Here is a 22,685-nt window from a genome sequence, read left to right as displayed (position 1 = left end):
AAATATTATCGCTTACAATTGCTACAACATTATAACCAATTTTCTTCAAGCCCACAATAATGTTTTCAAAACAATGTAATTTTTCTGCAGTAATTTTTTTCATGGATAAAACATAAATGACATCTTTGTAATTTGACAATAAGTTTAGAATCATAAATACATATGCACTTGTGGCTGCATCAGTACTATCAAAAGAATTTCCCAGTATGTTTCCACCTTTGTAATCAATATAAGGTTTCCGATGAATTTCATCGATCATTAAACTAATTTTGCATTCTGAAGAATTTAAAAACGCCAATTTCTGTTTAGCATACATCAGAAAATGATTCTCTTGGTGATCATCTGGAATTTTTGGGTTAAGAGAAGAGCAGGATGAGGTAGTACTTGGATGAGGAAGAAGTAGGAATGCAGAATGCTGTAGAAATTTATAGGCACGTGGAGATAACGAAAACACCAAAGACGAAAATATTAACACTTTGGTGGTTTTTTGTGAAAAGAATTCATATCTGTATGCATTCTTTTCACATTCTAACAAATGTAACTGTTCGCTTACGAATTCAAACACTGTTACTCTCTCACTATTAATGTCTCCCGCAATTGAATTTAGTAAACTACAAGCAGCATTTAAATCAAAAGAAATATTATTATCATCACTGCTGTTGGCAATTACTGGTATCTGTTCTAAGATTTCAGTAATCTGATTGACACTATTCACCTTCATAGGAAGTTCCATTGACTTTTACTTTCCTAAATTATGAATTTCAGTGCTCTGTACAAATACCGACAACATCAAATCCTCACTAATCACAACTCAATAGGCAATGAAAGGTGCTGGCTGAAACATAAAAACACGATACAGTTATTTTTTGAAATAACTTGCCAGCATTCAGGTGCTGTATGTCTTATTCAAGCACTCTACCAGTTGTGGGACCGTAGGAAATTCTTGAGCTTTTTTTCATAATCATATTTACTCTTAATACTATTTTCCAGGGCCTTCTCAAAGTTTTTTTTTCTAATCTTCACTTCTTCTTTTCGGGTGTCTCTTGTAAATGCCTGTGATGACAAATATCTTGGACAGTTCGGAAAATGTGATGGAACAGCTCTGTGAATTAATTTTGGATGCTTGAAATCTACAGCGATTCTCTTTTTTTTTCCCATCAAATTTAGATGCCCGTCTAACTATCTGGGGTGGCTCGAAATGAATCTGACATACCTGTAACAATATGAAATATATATATAAAATGTTATGCTCTCTTCCGAATTTCATTTTACTTTTTACTTATTATTAACATCTTATAGATGACTTGTTATTTGCTTTTTCAACTAAGGATACCTCAGTCTGCGTACACAGGCCTATAGTTTATCAAAGATTGCATATAATTACATTTCCTGTATTTATCTACATTTAAAGTTTCAATAAATAAAATTAATATTATGTATCACACAAATATTGAGATTTTTTGATTTCTTAAACAAGCACGCATGCACTTTTCTTCAGTGTATCCAATATATGAAAGGAATATTTTATATATAAATGAAATCAAAAAAGCCGAAATTCTGACGAAATTTACTTCTATATTCTGAGAAGAATATATCTGTTTCATATTCTTATATATTATTTTTCCATTATTGTTAAAATACTCCTATTTAAGAGTTAAGATAACCGCTATTAACATACCACAAATGCATTTTAGCAAACTTACTTACCTTTGAATGCTCAGATGGCACAAAGTCTTTCCTTGGTATAGCTTTCAACCATTTATTAGTTAAAACAGTATTCTTCAATGGAAATCCAAAGATGTGTACTTTCGGATCACCTTTATAATTTCCACAGCATCCAGGAACACAACATTTTCCAGGCATTATTAAAAACTTCAAAGCACTTTTATGAGATGAAATAATACAAGACACAGCTGCACTGAAACAGCAATGAACAAAGGCAACGAAGGAGCTTAAGTTCTATCTATTAGAATTACCGTAGCCCACTTAGAACAAGGGATTAGCCCACTGATGACATAGTGATAAGGCATTATTATTATGGTAGCGATGGCCAGGGGTGGTGGACAGATGTGGCTTATTACTCCCTTACCCATGCATATAAGTAAATGTGGAAAATGTTTCTAAGTCTATCTAAAAAAAATCTAAATCAAAATCAAAAACTAAATGTTATTATTATTATGCGCCCCCCCCACTGCATACGCTTATTACAAATCCATTGAACCACGTGACTACCCTTGTCGCTGTACAGCCGCTAGGTATGTCTAGTGAAAATTGACGCAGTTACGCTGTGGAGAGCATAGTGTATGTGTTGATTTCTTATTTAGCTTACTTAATAATAATAACTGGTCAGTACTTATACATTAATTTAATATATTTTGATTTAAAATGAATACTACGAAAAAGAGTGAAATGTATCATTTTCATCAAGAGTGGGAATTAGAATACTTTTTTGTAACGATGAAAGAAAAATGTTGTTGTTCGATTTGCAATGCTTCCGTGGCTATACCCAAAAAAGGAAATTTAGAACAGCAGTTCAACGCAACTCCATGGTAAATACAAATTGGATTTTCCGCCTAATAGTGACCTTAGAAAAAATAAATTAAAAGAACTTTAAATCCAGATTATTCACACAACAAAATTCTTCATAACACGTAATTTACAATCTAAAGCAGTAACTGTGGCATCATTTAAAGTGAGTCATCTTCTTGCAAAAAAATACAGACCATTTTCTGATCGTCAATTCATCAAAGACGCATCTTTCGAAATAACAGATTCTCTTTTTGAAAATTTTAAAAACAAAAATGAAATTAAAAGTGCTCTTCACGATCTGCAATTATCTCGAAATACTGTAATGCGATGCTTTCAAAAAATTAGTAAAAATGTGAGCAAACAAATTGCATGTTCATATTGCTAATTGTGTGTCCTTTTTTTGACAACTGGATGAATCTACATACATCAGTGATACAGCTCAATTGCTCGTTTTTATTCTTATGGTTTTTGATGATTCTGCCACTAGAGAAGAACTGTTGGTATGGTTTCGTTAAAAGAAAGAACTAGAGGTCTTGAAATATTTAACGCATTCAAAAATTTTAATGAAAAAAATTAAATTATCACTATTTAAGCACGTACCAATAACAACAGATGGAGTTAAAGCAATGAAGGGGCATCTTAACACATTCATCGCATTGTGCCAAAAGGATGATGAATTCCCAGATTTTTTGAGTTACCACTGTATCGTCACCAGCAAGTGTTAGCCAGCAAAAGATTAAATACTAAAAGTATTATGGACATAGCTTTCAAAATCGTGAATTCCATCAGAAGACAATCTCTTCAAAGGACACTTTTCAAAAAGCAACTTGATGAAAATGAACCAGATTTGATATTACACACAGATGTGAAGTGGCTGAGTCAGAGTCAGTTTCTACAGAGATTTCAAAATTTGCTGAATGAAATTAAAAAAATTTGTTGAGCAAAGGAGAGATGATTATCAGCAGCTACAAGATATGGAGTGGTTGTGTGAATGGCTTTTTTTGTCAGATTTTACCAGTAAATTAAGTGATCTGAATTTGGAATTACAAGGAAAAAATAAAAATGTGGGTGACATGATTCGTAGTATTTCTGCATATAAATATAAATTTTTGGTAATGGCTAAGAATCTCAAAGAAAAAAAAAAAAAAAAAAAAAAAAAACGATCATTTTGCAAATATGCAAGATCATTTGCAAAAATATCCTGTTTTTGGATTTATTAGTGAGAAATATGTTTCTGAAATTGAGAAAGTTGTGGATGATTTTGAAACCAGATTCAGTGATTTTAAAACAATTGAAGATATTGCTTAATATATTTCTTATCCATTTAATGTCAGGTTAATGTCCATTTAATGTAAATTGCAGAAAAAATTGCTGAGATTTTTCATATGGAGAAAATATTACTTGAAAACAAAATTATTACATTTCGAAACAATATCTTTCTAAAAGCCAGATCAGCAGAAAAAGACTTTTAGAAATATGTTTGCCGAGAAAAGTACCCAAATGTAAAAAAATGCAGTGAACTTTTAAATTCCTGTTTTGGTTTCACATGTGAATTGACCTTTTCGTATTTGAAACAAACAAAGAAGAAGAAGAATTGCTCTACTCTTACGGACTTGCATGCAAAAGATTCTTTACGGTTGGCCTTATCACAGTTTGTTCCCAATTTTGAAAGCTTGGCAGATGACACGAAGACACAAACATAACATAAATTAAAAATTTAAAGAAGTGTGAATTTAAAATAAGAATTCTGAATTGTATTTCATTTTAAAATTTATAAACAACATTTTTCAATATGTGTTGATTAACTTTTTTAACAATGTGCAATGAAATTCTTAAGATAGTAGATCGCGGCACATTTTGAAGAAAATAAGTAGATCGCATCACAAATTAAGTTGGCCACTCCGGATATATACAAATCAAAATACCTAAAAGAAATGCGAAGGATGTTTTGCATAAACCATCTACCGCACGTGCTCAGCACACGTGCAAACTTTTTATTCGTCTTTTTTTTAACTAGGGAAATATAATGGATACATTTTTTTCATGATAAAATTTTAATATTGTGAATAAAAAAATAACATGAAATATTTCTCATATCAGAAATAACATAAAAACTATCACAAAACATTTCACAATATAAAAACAAATATTACATAAAAAACAAACTTTCTAGAAAAAGTACACAAAAAATCAGATTACAGGGAAAAAAAATTATTTCACAAATATTCAAGAAAAATTTATTCTAAAAATTGCTGAGCAAAAATTCAATAGCTGAGCGATGATTACAGAGGAATGATTTGACATAACGATCTGAATAAAATTGAAGCAATGGTTTTCCATTTAGATGTATGGTCATCATAATCTGCAACGTGTTTAATTGTCAGAATATTATTCATTATGCTGAATCAGCTTCAGTACTGCTAATCGCAATGGTTTCAAAGATATTTTCTGACTTTCTTAATTGAAAAGGGAATTTCACTCAATTTTAAAGATAAACTGTCTTCGACAAAATCTCTAAAATCATTAATTTTTATTTCATATTTTATCAGAAAACTTAAATTTCCTATTCGGGTTTCATCTCGGTGAAACCCGAATAGGAAATTTAAGTTCTTTCACATTCCACGATTTCGGGTAGTATATGTTTAAAATTTCTTTCAATGGTATCATCATTTTCTTTATTTAATTTAAAGTCACCCTGTTGCATTAATAACTTATCTTTTAAAGATAAAACAATGCATTTAATAACTTGTCACGAGGTAATTTTTTTACTTTTGATTCCTTCAAATTCTTTCCACTTCAACATGCTCTTAATTTTAGCTTCATAATTTCTTTCAGAATTTTTCAAATTAGCAATAGCATTGATAGTTTGAATAATTAATTTATATGCTTTTACCATTGTGATTCTGTAAAGCTTCTGAAAGGTAAGAGAGCTCCTTCAGGATGTCGAACATTAGTGCTAAATGGTTAAGAAATTCCAAATTTAAAAGTCGATTTAATAATCCAGAATATTTAACTTCTGATTCAAAATGTTGGCACAAAGTGGAATAATTCCTCCAACCCACAGTTGCCGTCTTCAAGCCACAAGCTGCTCATCGTGGCCTGAACACACGACCAATCTTTATAGTTTCCACATCAAGTTCTTTAGCAATCATCCTTAATTCACACTAGTTTTTTGGAGATTGGTGATACAGTTTTTTTTTTTAATTATTGCCTGTATGCCATTATATTTCTATGGAAAGCATATTGACTAGCACGACTTCTCGGTATGTGACTGTATAGGTTTTACGAACACCACTAACATTGTGAAATGGTAATCCCTTTCACCCTTAATTTGCACATACCTAAACTGCCTAAAAGCCAGAGGTGAGAACAATGCATACAAAGTTGTCTTTCCTAATCCGTTCGTTACATGGAAATTTTCTTTGTTCAACAGAAACTATTTTAAATGTAATTACCAAGGGGAATCAAAAAAAATTTGCTATAAAGAAGTTCATTAAACAGAGATCCGACTGTAATTAAATCAAAAATGAAGCAATTTTAAAATACATAACCGATCGATTGCATCAAATGCTGGGAATGGATCCCCCACTCGCCCCACCGTAGTTTTGGTTCTAGATACTCAATAATTGCATTCAGGATTTCATTTGTAAAATAAGCAAACCATCACCGTGTGCAGCTTCCAGGTCGGAAGCTGCACACAACGTAATTAGTACGACTGCAAGATGCAGACTATTGGCTGCGAAATGCCTGGATAGTGGGGAATATATGCAGTGGAGCCAGGTACCCCCCTCCTCCCTCCGAGTGCCATGTCCACAACAAACAACTTTCAATCACATTCTGGGGGTATCCACATCTCACAAGGTCAGCCTTTGATTTCTTCCTCCCTATCCTCCAAGGCAGAACAGTGCAACCAAGCCCTGCTCATTAAAGCCCTGACCACACTCTTCTTATGACCTCCAGTCTGGGCAGAACCAAAATGAGTATACTGGGTCCGGCGCATCTCCTTCCTAAACACTCTTGTTTTTAATTGTCGGCCCACCCTGTAAATCCAGACATCCAAAAATGGCAGAGTCCCCCCCCCCCCCGCTTGACCTCAGAGGTAAACTTTATAAGGGGGGAGCCGCTATTAAGCCAATTGAGAACCTCTGGCCCACGTCCCCTACATATTATAGTGAATGTATCGTCCACATACCTCTTCCACACCCGCAGGGGTAGAGGACCGGAGGAACTCAACATCCTATCCTCAAATTCTTCCATTGCTAAATTAGCAATGATTGCACTAATAGGTGAACCCATAGCCACACCCTGGATCTGCTGATACACCACACCTGCAAATACCACTCTGGTGCCAGACAAACATGCTATCACCTTCACACATCCTGTACACTCAAATTCATTCTATCTCTCAAGGTATTATTGCCCTCCAAGGACATTTGGACACAATCCAAAGTATGATCCATCGGAATGCACGTGAATAATGACACCACATCAAATGATATCAAAATTTCTTCTTCTTCAATGTTCTGATCCTGGGCAAACAATACAAATTCCTGACTATTTCCTGGCTGACTTCACTGTCCAGCTAGTCCAGCCCAAAACAGGAGAAACCAAATCTGCCAAAAATCTGGAAACGGCGTGTGTCGAGCTGCCCACAAACGATACAATCGGCCTCAACAGTACAACTACCTTCCTCAACACTATTGTTGGCTAATGTCTCAGGGTCGGCCGTGGCGGAACATGCCTGGGAAACCAGGCATGGTATAACAGCCGAAGGAACTGTAATTACAGATAAGGTAGAGGGTTTCTGGAACTGGAAATGGCTGGAGAGCCTAAGGATTTGTTCCTTGGGTGATCATAGCTTGAATAGGGATAAGGGTTGTAGGATTAATGTAATGTTTTTCTCTGCCTGGTTAGATAGTCACCGAGGAAGGCAGCAGATGCTGCCGAAAGCTTCAGTTTTACAGTAGTACGGGTTTACCGCTTTTGATGCATAGTATTTTAAATTTTCATAGTTGTACGGGTTTAACACTTTTGATGTATAGTATTTCAAAAGTTTTTATATGATTTGATATGAATTCATATGATTTATGGTATTTAAATTATACTACATTTTACAGTCAATTTTATTTATTTATTTTATTTGTAATTTTATTTTATTTATTTATTTATGTTTATAAAGTTATAATTGGTCAGAGTTGGCGGCATCAATTATGGATCTTCTTACACTTCTCAACATTCAACCCAAGCACAGTACTAAGCACTATAGGATCTAATACCTTTCATGTTTGGGGTTTTCATAAGGAATAAAAAAAAAAAGTTTTTATTTCTGGTAATTTCACTGCCTTTCCATTTAAACTCATAACATTCACAGAACCTAATTTGATGATTGTTTTAATAGCACATTTAGTACTGTGTGTATATCCCGGATCACTGTCAACTATAGCATGAACCGTGTTAGTTTGTGTGATGTCCCAGCTAGTATATGTCCCTATTGCTTGGTGCCACTATAATGGCAGCTTCGCCCTATATTTATTTAATCTGGCCAGCTGAGTCCCATACTTGTCGCCCATCCTTGTCAGAAGCCATGTAGCTGGTTAAATTCTAACAGGTTATACTATGCGAAGTGGAGGACCAGTTATTGTTAGATCCTCCAGTCAGTTACCCACATGATTATATTGGGACATATAGAGGTCTCTGCCTGGTTAGATAGTCACTGACACTTCAGGAATCTTTAAAATATATTATTAGAAACAATAACACTGAATCAATTGTGAATAACAGAAAATATAATTTGCACCATGTTTGGTGCAAGTCCTCCATTACAGTATGGTGGTTTGGCCACTTGGGACTCATTTGGAGATGTTTGGGTTCAATTCCCATCAATGACTGGAAGAATTCCTAAAGTCATTTTAAATCAAGGCTGTAGTTATCTGATCTTAGGCAGAGGAAGTACCTTCCCACCCAGACCCTGTAAGTTATCTGGATTTTCAGCCTGCACAACATGCAAATTAGCTTGTGAACACACACTTCTGCAGACATAATACACAATGGTGCAATATGGGCCAAGTCACTAATGCAACAACAACAAAAGCTTAGTGCAAATTATGCTTATAGTTATTTTTATAATGAATTATAAAAGTATATCTTAATGAACATAAATAGAAGAGAAAAAAAGTATATACCTATGGTTCTATTTTTATATCACTTTTACTTTCACCCTGCATGTCTAGCATCAGGAACTGTCCTGGATCCATGTGTCTTGAAGAGTCTGTAGAGCTGTCGCTTTCTATTACATCACTGATCAAATCTATTCTAGCATTCTGTGATGGTGCCACTTGAATACATGGCTGCATACCACAATTTGGGGAAGGCCAGCTTGTACATCCAGATGTTGATGGCAGTGACTGGCTTGAGAGTTGTCCACCAGTTACTGCTGCTATAGCTGCAGCTATTGACAAAATATATAAGCAATAACAAGATAAAATTAACAAAAGGAAAATTTATGAATATTATTATGATTTCCTGATTTTTCTGGTTTAATTTAATTTGCAATCCACTTATACACTTTTAAGAGTATAATTTGCTGGCTTTATTTCATGAATAACTAGCTACATTAGATGTCCATTTGATAATAAACATTAGCAATCTTATACACATACATGAAAAGTGATTAATCTTTCAGATATTTTTACAAAAGTAATTCTCCTTTGTTTTGTTTATGATAATATCCTCTAAGCAATGATAATTAATATACTGACAGATTAATTTAAGGCGGCTCCGTAGCCAGGTGGGAAGGAGCAGCAGTGCATAGCACATGCTTCTTGATTAGACCGGGGTTCGAGCCCGTCACCACCAAATACGGACGATGCGGAAAGGTCAGGGAATGATCACCGCATATTCCCGGAGCAATATAGCCTTAGTTGCTAATGATCCTAAAAACCAAACAGCAGATTAATTAAATGAAATAAATTAATAAATTCAGCACTTTTTTTTTCACAAAAAACCCCAAACAATATCTTCATTTTCTCATCCTTTAACCTCAGATATGCATAACGGATGAAAAGATGAAGATATTTGTTGACAATATTGTAATTTACACAAAATACACAGGGAGGAAGGCTGTTCCAGAAAAGCGAAGTTCAAGAGATAAATAAGGAAGAAGAAAAGTTGATTCTGTGGGTTTGGAATTGGACAGTAAGTGGATGCTGACTGATTGTGGAATACAACTGAACTGATTTGGAATAGACTGGGGGAATTACAGAACAGTTCAGAATGCTAATTCAAAAGAACACTGCCTATGGAAGTACAGAAAAAAGCATGCATCAGACACAGAATGTCTATGAGACAGAGTAGAGAAACTTTCTAAGAGACAGGTCATTAATTAACCTGGCTGCCATCTTTTGAATAGTCTAAAAGCCTGAGAGAGGTTTTGGGAACACCATCCCAGATGTAGGAACAGTATTCCATTGTGTGTGTGTGTGTGTGTGTGTGTGTGTGTGGGGAATATTGGAATGGACATATGCACAAGTACCACCTTTGAGGCGAAAGGAATCATACAGCGAATAATTTGGGCAACTGAGATGAGCAGTGGTCGAATCAACCGATAACTGAAATTCTGTGAAAAAGTACATGGGGTTTGGCAGACTGCAAGTGGAAATGGATATCGTTGAGATTAGAATTGAGACCACGTATATTTGTGAAATGAACTAATAAGTGTTTGGAAGGTTTAGATCTTTTCGCAGATAAGTTTACTCTATTAGTTTGACAATTCATGGTGTATTCGATAGTAAGAAAAAGTGCTGTATGAAGTAATGAAATTTTTGGATATGGCGTACACATGGTAAGAATATACCCAGATCCTTGACATAACGTGGTCTTGAAAATGCCCCCCCCCACGCATACACACTACCCGGACTCCCTCCAGTCACTATCTGGCAGAGTAGATGTAGCAAGATTATACACTAGCTGATCTGGAAGCCTCCCAAAGAGTCACCAATAGGTACGGTCAGGTGTACTAACTAGCGGCCAGCCTGAAAACACCGTTTTAGAGCTGTACCCTCGAAATGTAAGGAATATTGGATCTCGCCACGACGTTCATCATAACCTCAAATGTCATCAGTAATACTAAATGATGGAAGAGATGTGGAAGGGTTGACCAGAACTTAGCTCTGGAGACTAAACATGGGTTCCACCACTTCAACCCTACAATAAGCCACCCCTCTGTGTTACCAGGCAATACTAGATGGTAGATCCGGTGAAATATCACCGGTTGATGAGAGTCATCTACCATCTAGTATTGCCTAGTAACACAGAGGGGTGGCATACCTCCATCCCTGCTTATGTTAGCTTATTATTATTATTATTATTATTATTAGCCATATAGTGTAAGGAAGCCTGAGGCTTATGCTGCACAGCCAAAAAAAAAAAAAATTTCTGAATTACCCTGATGGAGGAAGAGAGAGAGAGAATGAAAGTCAGAAGTAGAAGGGAAGGGAATCACCAAGAAAGAGAAGAATGATGATATCCAGCTCAGGACCCTGGGTGTGCCAAGCCCATACTCACCATGAGAGCCCCTGCAGTTGATTGTTTAGTTGTAGCAAAGATTAACACTCTACCCTGTCCAGAAGATAAATATTGTTAATAAATCTGCAGTATTGTTTACTTTTATTTCATTTCTGGAAAACCTTCGATGCTATGTAAAAGCTAAGGTTGTATATGGAATCAGCATACCAAATTCACGAAGAAACACCAAGGAATGCTGATAAACAGGGGAGTCTGTTTTTAGAGGGATGAGATACATATAAATTGAATGGAAGAAAGAATATTTCCTGATGCTATTGAGGCAGCGTTAGATGGGTCAGGAAACTGCTACCTTGGGAGTATACACAGATTAATAGATTAACTAGTGCCACAGGGAGGTTAACAGATTAACTACAGCCCCAGGAAGAGCTAAGAGTGATTCTTGTACTGCTTCTATCGGAACATGCAGCAGCCTGAAAAGCGTGATGCAGGGAATTAGGCCCTGCTGTGAGTCATCATGGAACAAATGAATATATGGGTTGTGTTAAGGTAACTAACAGTAAGAAAAGATTGATGTATACTGATGCTAGGAGCATAGTAAATAAATTTGATGAATATGATGTACTGATTAAGTCATCAAATGCAGACATGGTGTCACTCAGACAGATTAAATCTAAGACATTGCAATGTCGAGACAGTTTGGTGTGACATAAGCACTGGGTAAACAAAATCGAGAGCAGGAGTTTGTTACAGGCCTAATAAATGTGTTGAATAAAACAAACATATATACAGAGAAATGGAGTGGGCCAGTAAATCACAACGTCTCTAGAGGTGAATTTTAACTTTCCTAATATTGATTAGTGGATTTATTGGACAACTGTTTTCTACTGCTGCATGTCAGAGAGGCAAGAAGAGGAAGCAATACTCTTGATCTGATTAACAAGCGGTGATTCTTCACCCATTAAGAATCTGCAGGTAAAGTTACCCATTGGAGGGGCAGAGATTACGTGTATTGATGAGGGAATTCCTTAAAGACATACCTTATTCCAAAGGTAAAGTGAAGGGTGTTTGCTTTCATAAGGGTCACTATAGTGGCCTCAGACAATTTTTAAATTCTAAGCAGTCAGACAAACTAATGACGTTACTAACAGCAAATTCTAAATGGGAAGCATTCTGGGAAATAATCAATGAATGCTACTAACTTTTCATACCAACTAAGGTACGAAAAGTTAGTAGCATTCACTAAATACCACTGCAGGCTTAGACTTAAATGGATGTCAGATGAACTTAAGAGACAGGTGGCTGAAAAGAAAAATTAATGGGATGCATATAAATTATCTGGTGATACAGAAGCCTATGGCAAATATAAACTAGTCTGCAATTAAGGTACAAAGAAGTTTAGACAATCTAATACAGATTATAGATATCTCCAGCAAAGAATGCAAAGAAAAGCAGAAAACGAGTAAAGCAGCAGGCAGGTAAAAACTCTTTACTTATATTAAGAGAAGGGGGAACAGTTGGTCCATGTGATGTCAATGATTTAATTGCTGATGATCCTGATGTGGTTGCTGAAAAACTGAATAGGTATAATGTATCTGTGTTCATTCATGAGGAATTATTTTGAATAGCATTAGCATTGGCACATGATGCAAGAAAGCATCATGTGCTTTCTTTTGGAAAGAGAATGCCAGAAGTTTGTCATGCGATAACAAGAAGCTAAATGATTTTGTGATAACAGAGACGAAAGTGGAAGAAAAATCGTTGAAGTTAAATATGAAAAAGGCACCTGGAGTGGATGGGATCTTTCTAATTATATTAAATGAGGAAGTCCGAAGGGACTGGAGATATGCAAATATATCCACGATTCACAGAGAAAGTTCGAACAGTAAAGTGAACAATTACAGACCTATAATCTTGATTTCTGTTCCATGAAAACTAATGGAGTCATGGGTTAAAGAAGTAAGGCAAGACTATCCAGACAGGACTGCAATTATACTGGTCTCAGCATGAATTTGTTACGAGCAATCCCATTTGTCCAATTCGATCGTCGTAGTAATGCTTGGGCTAATGCTATATAAGCTTGCTTTCAATAAAGCAAGCTTATATAGCATCAGCCAAAAAAGGAGTCACCCATCCATACCCTCCAAAAATGGTCTAGTAAATTTATTTAACCCATCCACTTCCACAACAACAGACGGAAGCATATTCCGACAATCAACCACCCACTGGCTGAAGGCAAACTTCCACACATCTACCCCGCAACCATCCTTCCTCAATTTGAATTTATGCTCCTTCATTTGTGTACTCACAGCAAGTGGAAGAATGCCATTAACATTCAGCTTACTGAATCCATTCGTGGCATTAAACATCTCAATCATGTATCCCTGCAGGTGTCTGGTCTCAAGAAGCGGCAATTTTCAGAACTGAAACCTTTCTAGGTAAGAGCACCCTTTTCTTCTCTTCACCAATCTGATTGCCTTTCTCTGCACCTGATCCAGCAGGTCTACATCATTCCTAAAGAGAGGCCTGCAGACCTGTATACAGTACTCAAGATGTTTAACCATGTTAAATCATGGCCTTATTCAAAGGGATCATCTCCTCCTTATCCCTGCTAGCAAAGTTTCTGTATATCATTGACAAAATTCCATGAGGTGTCCTGGTAGCATGTCTGCACTACTCAGGGAATGTCATGTCTGACTGCACAATACCCCCAAGGTGTTCCTCATTCTCTACTACCTTGAGTGTAGTACCACACAGTTAATAAGTTAATCTGGGGCTACTGCTACCCATGTGCAGTACCTTGCTTTTGTCAATGTTCAACTTCAACTGATCGACCCAATTTTCCTAGATTTTGTTGCAGTAGCTCACTGTTAACCATAATGCCAACCTTTGTATCATCTGCAAACCCAGACATCAAGCCAAATATACCTTCATCAGTGTCATTGATAAAGACTAAATAGACCCAGCACTTAACGGTGGGGAACCACAAATAACATTAGTACACGAAGTGCAGTGCCCACTGATAACCACTCCGTCTTCTCCCACTTAACCATTCCTTTATCAATAGCAACAACTCGCCCTTAATGCCACATTGCTCCAGTTCGTACAGCAGTCCCCCATGTGCAACAGCATCAGAAGACTTCCCAAAATCCAAGTATATGGTATCAAAATTATTTCTTGTATCCAGTTTCTTTTTCATAGTAACCTATCAAACTGGTTAGACAAGACTTCTCCTTGACAAAAACCATGCTGTGATTGCAGTATAATTGCATGACTGTCCAAATGGTCCTGCATTACTTCTTTCACCAGTGATTCCATTATTTTCCGTGGAACATACGCTAAGTTAACAAGTCTGTAATTCTTACCTGCTTTGCTGCCTCCCTTAATATAATTGGATAGATTCCATCAACCCCAGGAATATCCACCAGTTTGTATATCCACCACAACCAATCCATCAACGCCCAAAACGCCTGTTCAAATGGTCACGAACACACCTTCCATAATGGGCAGGCGCCCCATCATGTTGAAACCAAATGTTGCATCTCACATTTGCTGGAACATCGTCAAGTAACCCTGGTAGAACTTGTTCAAGAAATATCCGATATTTTAGCAGAGTTAATGTGGGATGGTAATGGGTATGGGCCGACTAAACACCGTGTGGGCCCTCTGCTAATCCATACACTAGGTGCATGTCTGCCAGCTCACAGTTTGTATATCGATGCATGCTCTTCGTGCGGCGACTACTGCTTGAATGAGTAAACCAGAAATTTTCCCTCTTGCGAACTGATGAACAGTACCGTCTACCAACTTACAGTGACGTTTCCGGTTATGGGTTCCTATACGATTCACATTCCTTTAGATGTTACCTACCTCCCCTAAACGTTTGTACCAATATTTTTGAGACACCCTGTATATGCATCCTATGCCCTTTTTATCTCTGCCATGTGTCTCAAATGGTTTATCTGGCATCCATTTAGTTCTAAGCTTTGAACAGTATTTATTTGTTGTCATGGAAAGCCTAGTAGCTTCTTTGATTTATTCCATGATTAATTCACATTTAGAATTTGTTGCAAGATATGATATAACAAAACCACTGGATGTAAAAATTAATTTTTATATCATATACAGTCGGTCCTCGTATAACACGTGTTTACATTACACGAATTTGATCATACACGATTTATAAATAGGGGAACAATATCTTATATAACACGAACCGAATTCGCTTATACACGATTAGCCTTTGTGTTTATAAGAAATGGCAGTCGAACGCAGAATCACCCCAATCAAACGCAACACGATAGGAATGAAGAGAAGATTCGGAAAATATATTTATATTTTTTATATCAGTGAAGGGGAAACACATTTCACCATAATAACGTAAAAACCAACACAATTCCAACTATCGATATAATCGCAAATGCAATTAGATGGAGTTTACTACCAGTTTATAACAGATTCCATTAGCAGAAACGCAACTGGAAATTGTTTTATGGTAGTAACCCCCAGAAATTTGCTTTAGTAAAATGTGAGGTGTTAATAGTGTATCTATGCTTTTACGGTGTTGTTTATTCAGCTGCTACACGGGCGCAGCTTTTTTTATGTGTATCAAGCGTGCCACCTTGTTTTGTAATTGTGCTTTATTCCATAAAAATTAGTAAAATACTTAAAAGGTGTGAAAAGGAAGCGTTCTGGCGAAGACACTGCAGATTCAGAGAGAAAAAGAAAAGCAATATCGATAAACAGAGGCAGACTGAGTCAAAAATTCTTACCCGGGAAAATTTATAGTGGCCTCATACTACGGTTTATGGCCAAAATCACACCGGCCTCCGGCCCACCGGGATTTCCCGGGTAAGGCTTATGGCCAGTCCGCCTCTGTCGATAGAGAAAAAATATGAAATTGTGAAACGCTTTGAGCAAAATGAAAGACCGCGTGATATTGCACGTGCTACAGACCGAAATGAGGCTGAGGCAATGCCGAGAATTAGAAAGAATGCAGAGAAAATAAAAACAACTTTCATAGCAGAAACAACTCAAAGTGTAATTAAAATCCATTAGATTAAGACACAAAGAATTGGAAGAGATGGAATGGCTGTCATCTATTTGGATAGAAAATCAAACAAAAAACAAGTTTGCTTACGATAGAAGCAAAAGCATTAGCAATATTTTATTACGACTATTTTATTTAATATAATATTTTTTTACTATTTTATTAATAAATTTTTATTATTTAAATAAATAATAAAAAATAAATATTTTTTATTATTTATTATATTATAATAAAAATAAAAAAATATTATAATATTATTTTTATTACGTATTTTAATCGTTATAAAATACGTAAGTATTTTATGGAACTGTTTTTGGAACCAAAACATTGGTAATGTTTTGGTTCCAAATGTGTGTTCAATCTTGGGTGGTCGGCCCCTAACCCTACTTTTCCCATAGGACCTGTTGTTTATATTGCACGATTTTGCATTGCACGAGGGTTTCTAGGAACACAACTATCGTGCTATACGAGGACAGACTGTACTTGGATTTCAGAAAAGCTTTTGATACTGTCGCACATAAAAGACTGCTAAACGAATTGGAGCAATGCGGCATTAAGGGTATGTTACTGCGGTGGATAAAAGGATAGTTGAGTGGGAGAAGAGTGGTTATCAATGCTCTTTGTGGACTAATAGTATTAGTGGAGTCTCCACAGAGTTCAGTGCTGGGGCCATTGCATTTTCCTATAATTATTAATGATATTTATGAAGGTATATTAGGCTTAATGTCTAAGTCTGCAGATGATACAAAGGTTAGCTAATGACAGTAATCAAGACAAGCTATTGCAACAAGATTTAGAAAAATTAGGCAGATAGGGCTGTTGAACTGACAAATGACAGTTACTGCACACGGGTAGCAGTAACTACAGATTAATGTACCAACTCTGTGTTGCTGCACTCAGGATATTGGAAATTGAATGAGACCCTGGAGGTAGGGGGGGTTACTGTGCAGATGGACAGATGTGAAATGCTCTGAGCAGTATAGACAGGGTGCAAGACAGCTCATGGGGTTTTGTCAATGATATATAGGAACTTTACTAGCAGTGATAAGGAGGCGATTATCCCATTGTACAAGATTTGTTTATTTGGTTTGGTGTTTAATGGTGCATTGGCAGCTGAAGATATAATGTGCTTAGTCAACTACTGTACAAGGCAATAATTGTTAGATTGCACCTTGAGTGCTGTAGTACTCAAAGTGTAGCTGCAGGCCTATACGTTTACAGGTCTACAGGCTTCATTTTAGGAAAGATGTAAATCTGCAGGAATGGATACAGAGAAGAGCAGTGATATTAATTAGAGGAATAATAGGGTGGTTTCACCAAAAAAGGCTTCAGTTCTGCAACTTGCAGCATCCGGAGCCCAGCCACCTACGAGGTGATCTGCTTGAAATGTTTATAAGGATGAAAAAGTTGTGATGTGGTTTAAGTTTTTTTTTTTTTTTTTTTAACTGATGCTTTATAAGCATGCATCATTTGCTACTTATAATACCAAATGTAACTTTTCTGAGGTAACACAAAGTTATCATATAATGTACCTCAAGGGCTAAAAACTTCTATACTATACTCATGTTCCAGGCAAAATGATATATCTCTTTTGGGGATTACCCTGACTTCTAATCTCTCTTGGCACAAGCACATTACAAATATTGCTTCCTCTGCATCTAAAAAACTTGGTTTTCTTTTTTGCTCTCGGAGTTACTTTTCTTCCAAGCAGTTCACTCTGTACAAATCCGCCCTACCATTGAATATTGTTCCCACATCTGGGGTGGCGCCCCCAAAACCTCTCTCAGGCTTCTTGATCCATTCAGAAGAGGGCAGTTAGGTTAATTAATGATTCATCTCTAACAGAACCTCTCCACTTGCTGTCTCATAGACATACTGTTTCTGCTGCATGCCTCTTCTACAGATATTTCCATGGGCACTGTTCTTCTGAATTGGCTTCTATAATTCCTGCTCTCTCTTTCAAAACAGTCTGAACACATGCAGCCACAAGACAACATCCATTTACTGTCCAACTTCAAACTCACAGAACCAACTTTTCATCTTCCTTGTTTATTCATTCAACTGCCATTTTCTGGAACAAACTTCCTTCATACGTATTTCCTGAAAATTAGTCTACAGAAGTTCAAGTCCAATATAAACAAATATCTTCTTTCATCTTCTCAACCTCCAACCCAAGCACGGTACTAAGTACTATAGATTCTAATACCTCTCGTGTTTGTGGTTTACATAAAAAAAAAAATTAAGTGAGGTGAGATTTTTGAGCAGCTGCCCATTTTTTAGGGTGGGAAGGGTGCCACAGCATATAACATACAATGATTACATTTTATGTAACATAGGTTACATATTAGCATGATATCTGGTACAAAGCTCTAGAAGAATTGTGCAAGTGAACATACATTAAAAATTTGGTGTTAAACGCATTGTTTGTCAGGTAGCTGTCAAATATCTGAAACACACTTCTATTCATGTACACAGAACTTGAAATTTTATGGGGGGGGGTTGAAATTGCCAAATTTCTAGTGATCAGATTTTATTGACATTTGGGATGCTCAATAAATATTTCTAAAAAAATCCAAATATAATATTTCATCAAAAATCAACCCACTGAGAATGAAGTTGTAATATGTGGATGGTTAGACACTGACATGAAAAGGATAATTTCAAACTTTATGCATTTGTGAATATACCTAAAAAGAGGCCTTAGCATGGAAGCACCCCCCCTACCACCTTTCCCTCTTAGCAAACTACATGGTTGAGTTTGAACCAATGTTAACCTCAACTCCCAAGGACCTTATAGTAAAGACAACTTAACAGATTTCACAACCACAATTTATCGATATCTCCAATAACTGGCTTAACATATGAGTATACAAGAAAACTGCCAGACACTCAATCAGTTTTAAACTACCACCACTAACAAATAACCCTTTGAGCATTAAGGATATATACACCTGATACACTAAATCAAGAAATTTTCATAAAAAAACATTCAATACCCCACAAAGCTTATTAACAAAGTCATTAATCAATGAACAACTTTCAAAATCCACGCCCCCCCCCCCCCCCGCAAGATATTAGCTCCTCACACCAGCCATAATTCACATTCTCCTACTATTGTGGGATTAATGACATAATTAAGAGATTGATCAAAAACACACACCATAAATATTTACAGGTATTATGAACCTGAAACAACTTCTTTGCTCTATTTTACGGGATGTTTACCTGCAGATTGTGATTGTGGGATGTACTACGTAGGCAGGAGCAGAAAATTACAAAAAAGAATCGAGAAACACATCAACCACATCAGATTTGGAAAATTGAAACAGTGACATTATTTTCACACTTTTAACAGAAAACCACACATTCAAAATTATCGATCCAAAATCCTCAATATAGTACACCACCAGGAAAGACTTATTAGAAGCCTTCCACATAGAGAAAGACCATAAAAATACAGGGTGTCTACAAACCACCTTTACCGAACTAAAACTTTATTGTGTGAATAGGGCGCATGATACAAACCTGAAACCATGTCTAGGTGAAAGAGAATATCTTCAAATTTAAACTAGAAATGATCATGAGGGCAACAAAGGAATGTTGATACTTTAGTTTTTCTGCAGATATCTCACCTATAACTCATTTCCTCCCATATTCAAAACAATATATCCCACTCAACGTGTCTGACTGCTTCAGACACATTAGAACTTAAAACAAATGCATTGTTTAAGTTCCATAATGGTTCCTAGCATAAGTGAAACATACACCTGTTCTTTCAAGAATTCCCAGAGAGTAAAATATAAAAGAGTTGGATCAGAAGGTCACAAGGCCACAGTTCTTCTTTTCCAATCTGTTCCAAGAATACAATGCTCAGGCGTGCACAAACTTCTTTGTGGAAGTTTGGTGAAACTCTTGTTGTCTTGTTGGAAAATTAACTTGCCTTCATTGTCATCCTATAGTTGAATCACAAGGTAATTCCATAAGGCCTACAGACATGCTTATGAGAGTAACTTCCCCAAAGAAGAACGGTCATACACTTTGCAACAACTCACTGTACAAAAGACAATTATGTTCAGAATGTCACACTGGTATTCCAAAAATTCCTGTAGCTTTTCTGGGCCCTATAATCTCACATTTTACTTTCCCACTGGTGTGAAAAGTGTACTAATTACTAAAGATGATTCTTCCCATATTAAAGGAAATTGTCACTGTCTTCCATAAGCTGAAACATTTCTGAGCAAAATATATACTCTTGGTTTTCTTATCAATCAACAGTGTCTGGAAGACGTTTAACTTGTGTGGTTTCATCCTTGGCCAGCATTATAGCACAATACACACTTTGGTGACTTTGACACTTTCAGCTGACAACTGGAATGTTGCATGAATTTCCCTGCAATGTCCCTGGACTTTGCATAAACTTCCTTGAACTCCACTGCACCCTCACTGTGTTTTCTTTGGCCACCGCATCAGCTGGGATGATTGCACAAACTGGTGTCCTTTGTGAATTTTCTGTACCACTATAGGTCTACTCAGTGGCTACTTTTTAAATTATATTCAGAATTTACACATAATAGCAGTGGCAGACTGCAGCTCGGTGAACCAAAGTACACACTGCCCCTTCTCAAGGTTGGTAAATTCTGCCACGATTACAGTTTTGCAATTATGCCACTATCCCATCTATTGCAGTATGCACATTTCCTGGGTGGTGAATAAAAACTTGAAGACATTCTCTATCATCCGGAAGTAGTTTCAGATTTGTACCACATACCCTATTAACACAATAATGTTTTAATTTTGTAAAATTGGTTTGTGGACACCCGTTATGGTAAATAGAAGTGTAGGATGGATAACAATCCTCCATCTAAGCTAACCAACCATAGAACCACACTAGCCACAACCACAAGAATGCAGCTCATACTCCACACCCCCTCCAAATAAAACAACATGCCAGTACACCCCAGCACAGCTGTAAGCTGCAGTTTTTCCCTAAATACAGCCAGCTAGAGACCACTGAATTGGAGTCAGCATTAGTAGAGGTATATGATGCAAGAAAGCAAGCTCATACAGCATATTCTAACATAATAAATCTTGACTTATTACTCCTTATGTTATTCATCTTTGGACAACTACCTTGGAAAAGTTTTAAAAAAATCCACCATTGACATTTCTAAGGCTTTTGGGTAGCCAGTTTTCTCACTAACTGCTCACCACATGTGATAATACATGGCTGAATGCTTCTAAAATCTCAACTAATGCTGGAGTTACCTAAGGTTCTGCTCTATCACTCATTCTTTTTATACTGTATATTTTGGTTCACACTTGGGTGGTCACCCACAGTGTGCATGTGCATGGAGGTTATACCCAGGGTTACTAACAGTCCACCAACGTGAAGGTGCAAGCAGAGGATTTGCTGTCAAGAACTGGAGAATGTCTGTGACAACCTCAAGGAATATCAGCAGTCAGTGGAGAAGTTAGAAGATGAGAGCCATCAACCATCACCTGCCGAGAGTGGCTGGGGGGGGGGGGACCGCTCTCTCCAGATGCCCAATTCCAAAAAAAAATTGGTCAGCAATCCATAAGATGGGAGCTTGTTTAAAAGACCTTTACGACAAACATGATAAGAAACTTTAGAAATGTTGAGACAATTGCTTGAATTACACCAAACATTTCCACTGAATTTGTTCACAGATGGGTAACATAAGCCAATGTATCACCATAGGGATCCATATTGGCAATCACTGATCATATAGAAGGATTCAAGATAGTTTAAGAGTTGGTAGTTAATACATTTCTCTAGTAGTCTTGAAAAAGTAGAGGTAAGTACAGTGGGACAATAAATGGATGGGAGGGAGTGTCACCCTTTTGGGAACTGGCTAGGCATGAGCAAATTTCCAAGCAGAAGGAAAAACACCAGTGGAATAAAAAGGCATAAAAAGGTAACAGAGAACAGGAGCAAGGCTAGAAGTTTTGAAAACAAGTGGAGAAATGCCATCAAGACCTGGAGCTTTCTTGGAATCAGGCCTGTTCAGAATTCTTGTGACATCCTTTTGACAGAAAAGGAGGCATTGAGTGGTGTGTACTGGGAATGGTAGGGGATAGTTTAAAAAGATCATCAATAGAAGAAAAGTCAGATGCTAGTAATTTGGTTTTATCTTTAACTCAGGGGCTCACATCTGGTGAGTATGGGCTTGGCACACCCAGGGTCCTGAGCTCGATATCATCATTCTTCTCTTTCTTGGTGTTTCCTTCCCCCCCCATCTCTCTCTCTCTCTCTCTCTCTCTCAGAAATATTTTTTGGCTGGTGCAGCATAAGCCTCAGGTTTCCCTGCACCATATGGCTAATAGTAATAATAGGTAACAGAACCATCAAGTTTTAAGGTAGGGGTAAAAAATAGATAGTTGCATCCAATTAGTGAAAGCATTCTGGTCTCTTGTCAAAGTGACCAAAATGCTTGCTACCATTTGGACAGAAGCAAGTTTTCTACTCTTACCTTTCTAAAATCTAGTTGGGATTGATTAATAACCTAACGGGAATAGTAGAAGGTGGTTTACCAAGCTCATCAATAAATAAGTTAGAAGAAAAGTC

The 22,685-nt window shown here is 36.7% G+C and overlaps 1 protein-coding gene across 1 annotated transcript in view; it reads right to left on the bottom strand.

Moving 5' to 3' along the window:
* Positions 1 to 8,711: 8,711 nt before the first annotated feature.
* Positions 8,712 to 22,685, bottom strand: part of LOC150085552 (homeobox-containing protein 1-like) — a 425,950-nt gene continuing 411,976 nt past the window's right edge. Inside the window, exon 10 of the mRNA XM_090374597.1 lies at positions 8,712 to 8,977. Within this exon, the coding sequence (XP_090230723.1) occupies positions 8,712 to 8,977 (266 nt within the window). The remainder of the gene's footprint in view (positions 8,978 to 22,685) is intronic.

Source organism: Mastigoproctus giganteus, chromosome 5 (genome assembly GCF_048544385.1).
Source record: "Mastigoproctus giganteus isolate SK-2022 chromosome 5, ASM4854438v1, whole genome shotgun sequence".
NCBI classification, from domain to species: domain Eukaryota; kingdom Metazoa; phylum Arthropoda; class Arachnida; order Uropygi; family Thelyphonidae; genus Mastigoproctus; species Mastigoproctus giganteus.
The sequence above is the reverse complement of the archived record's forward strand: the minus strand, read 5'-3'. Positions and strand labels throughout refer to the sequence as shown.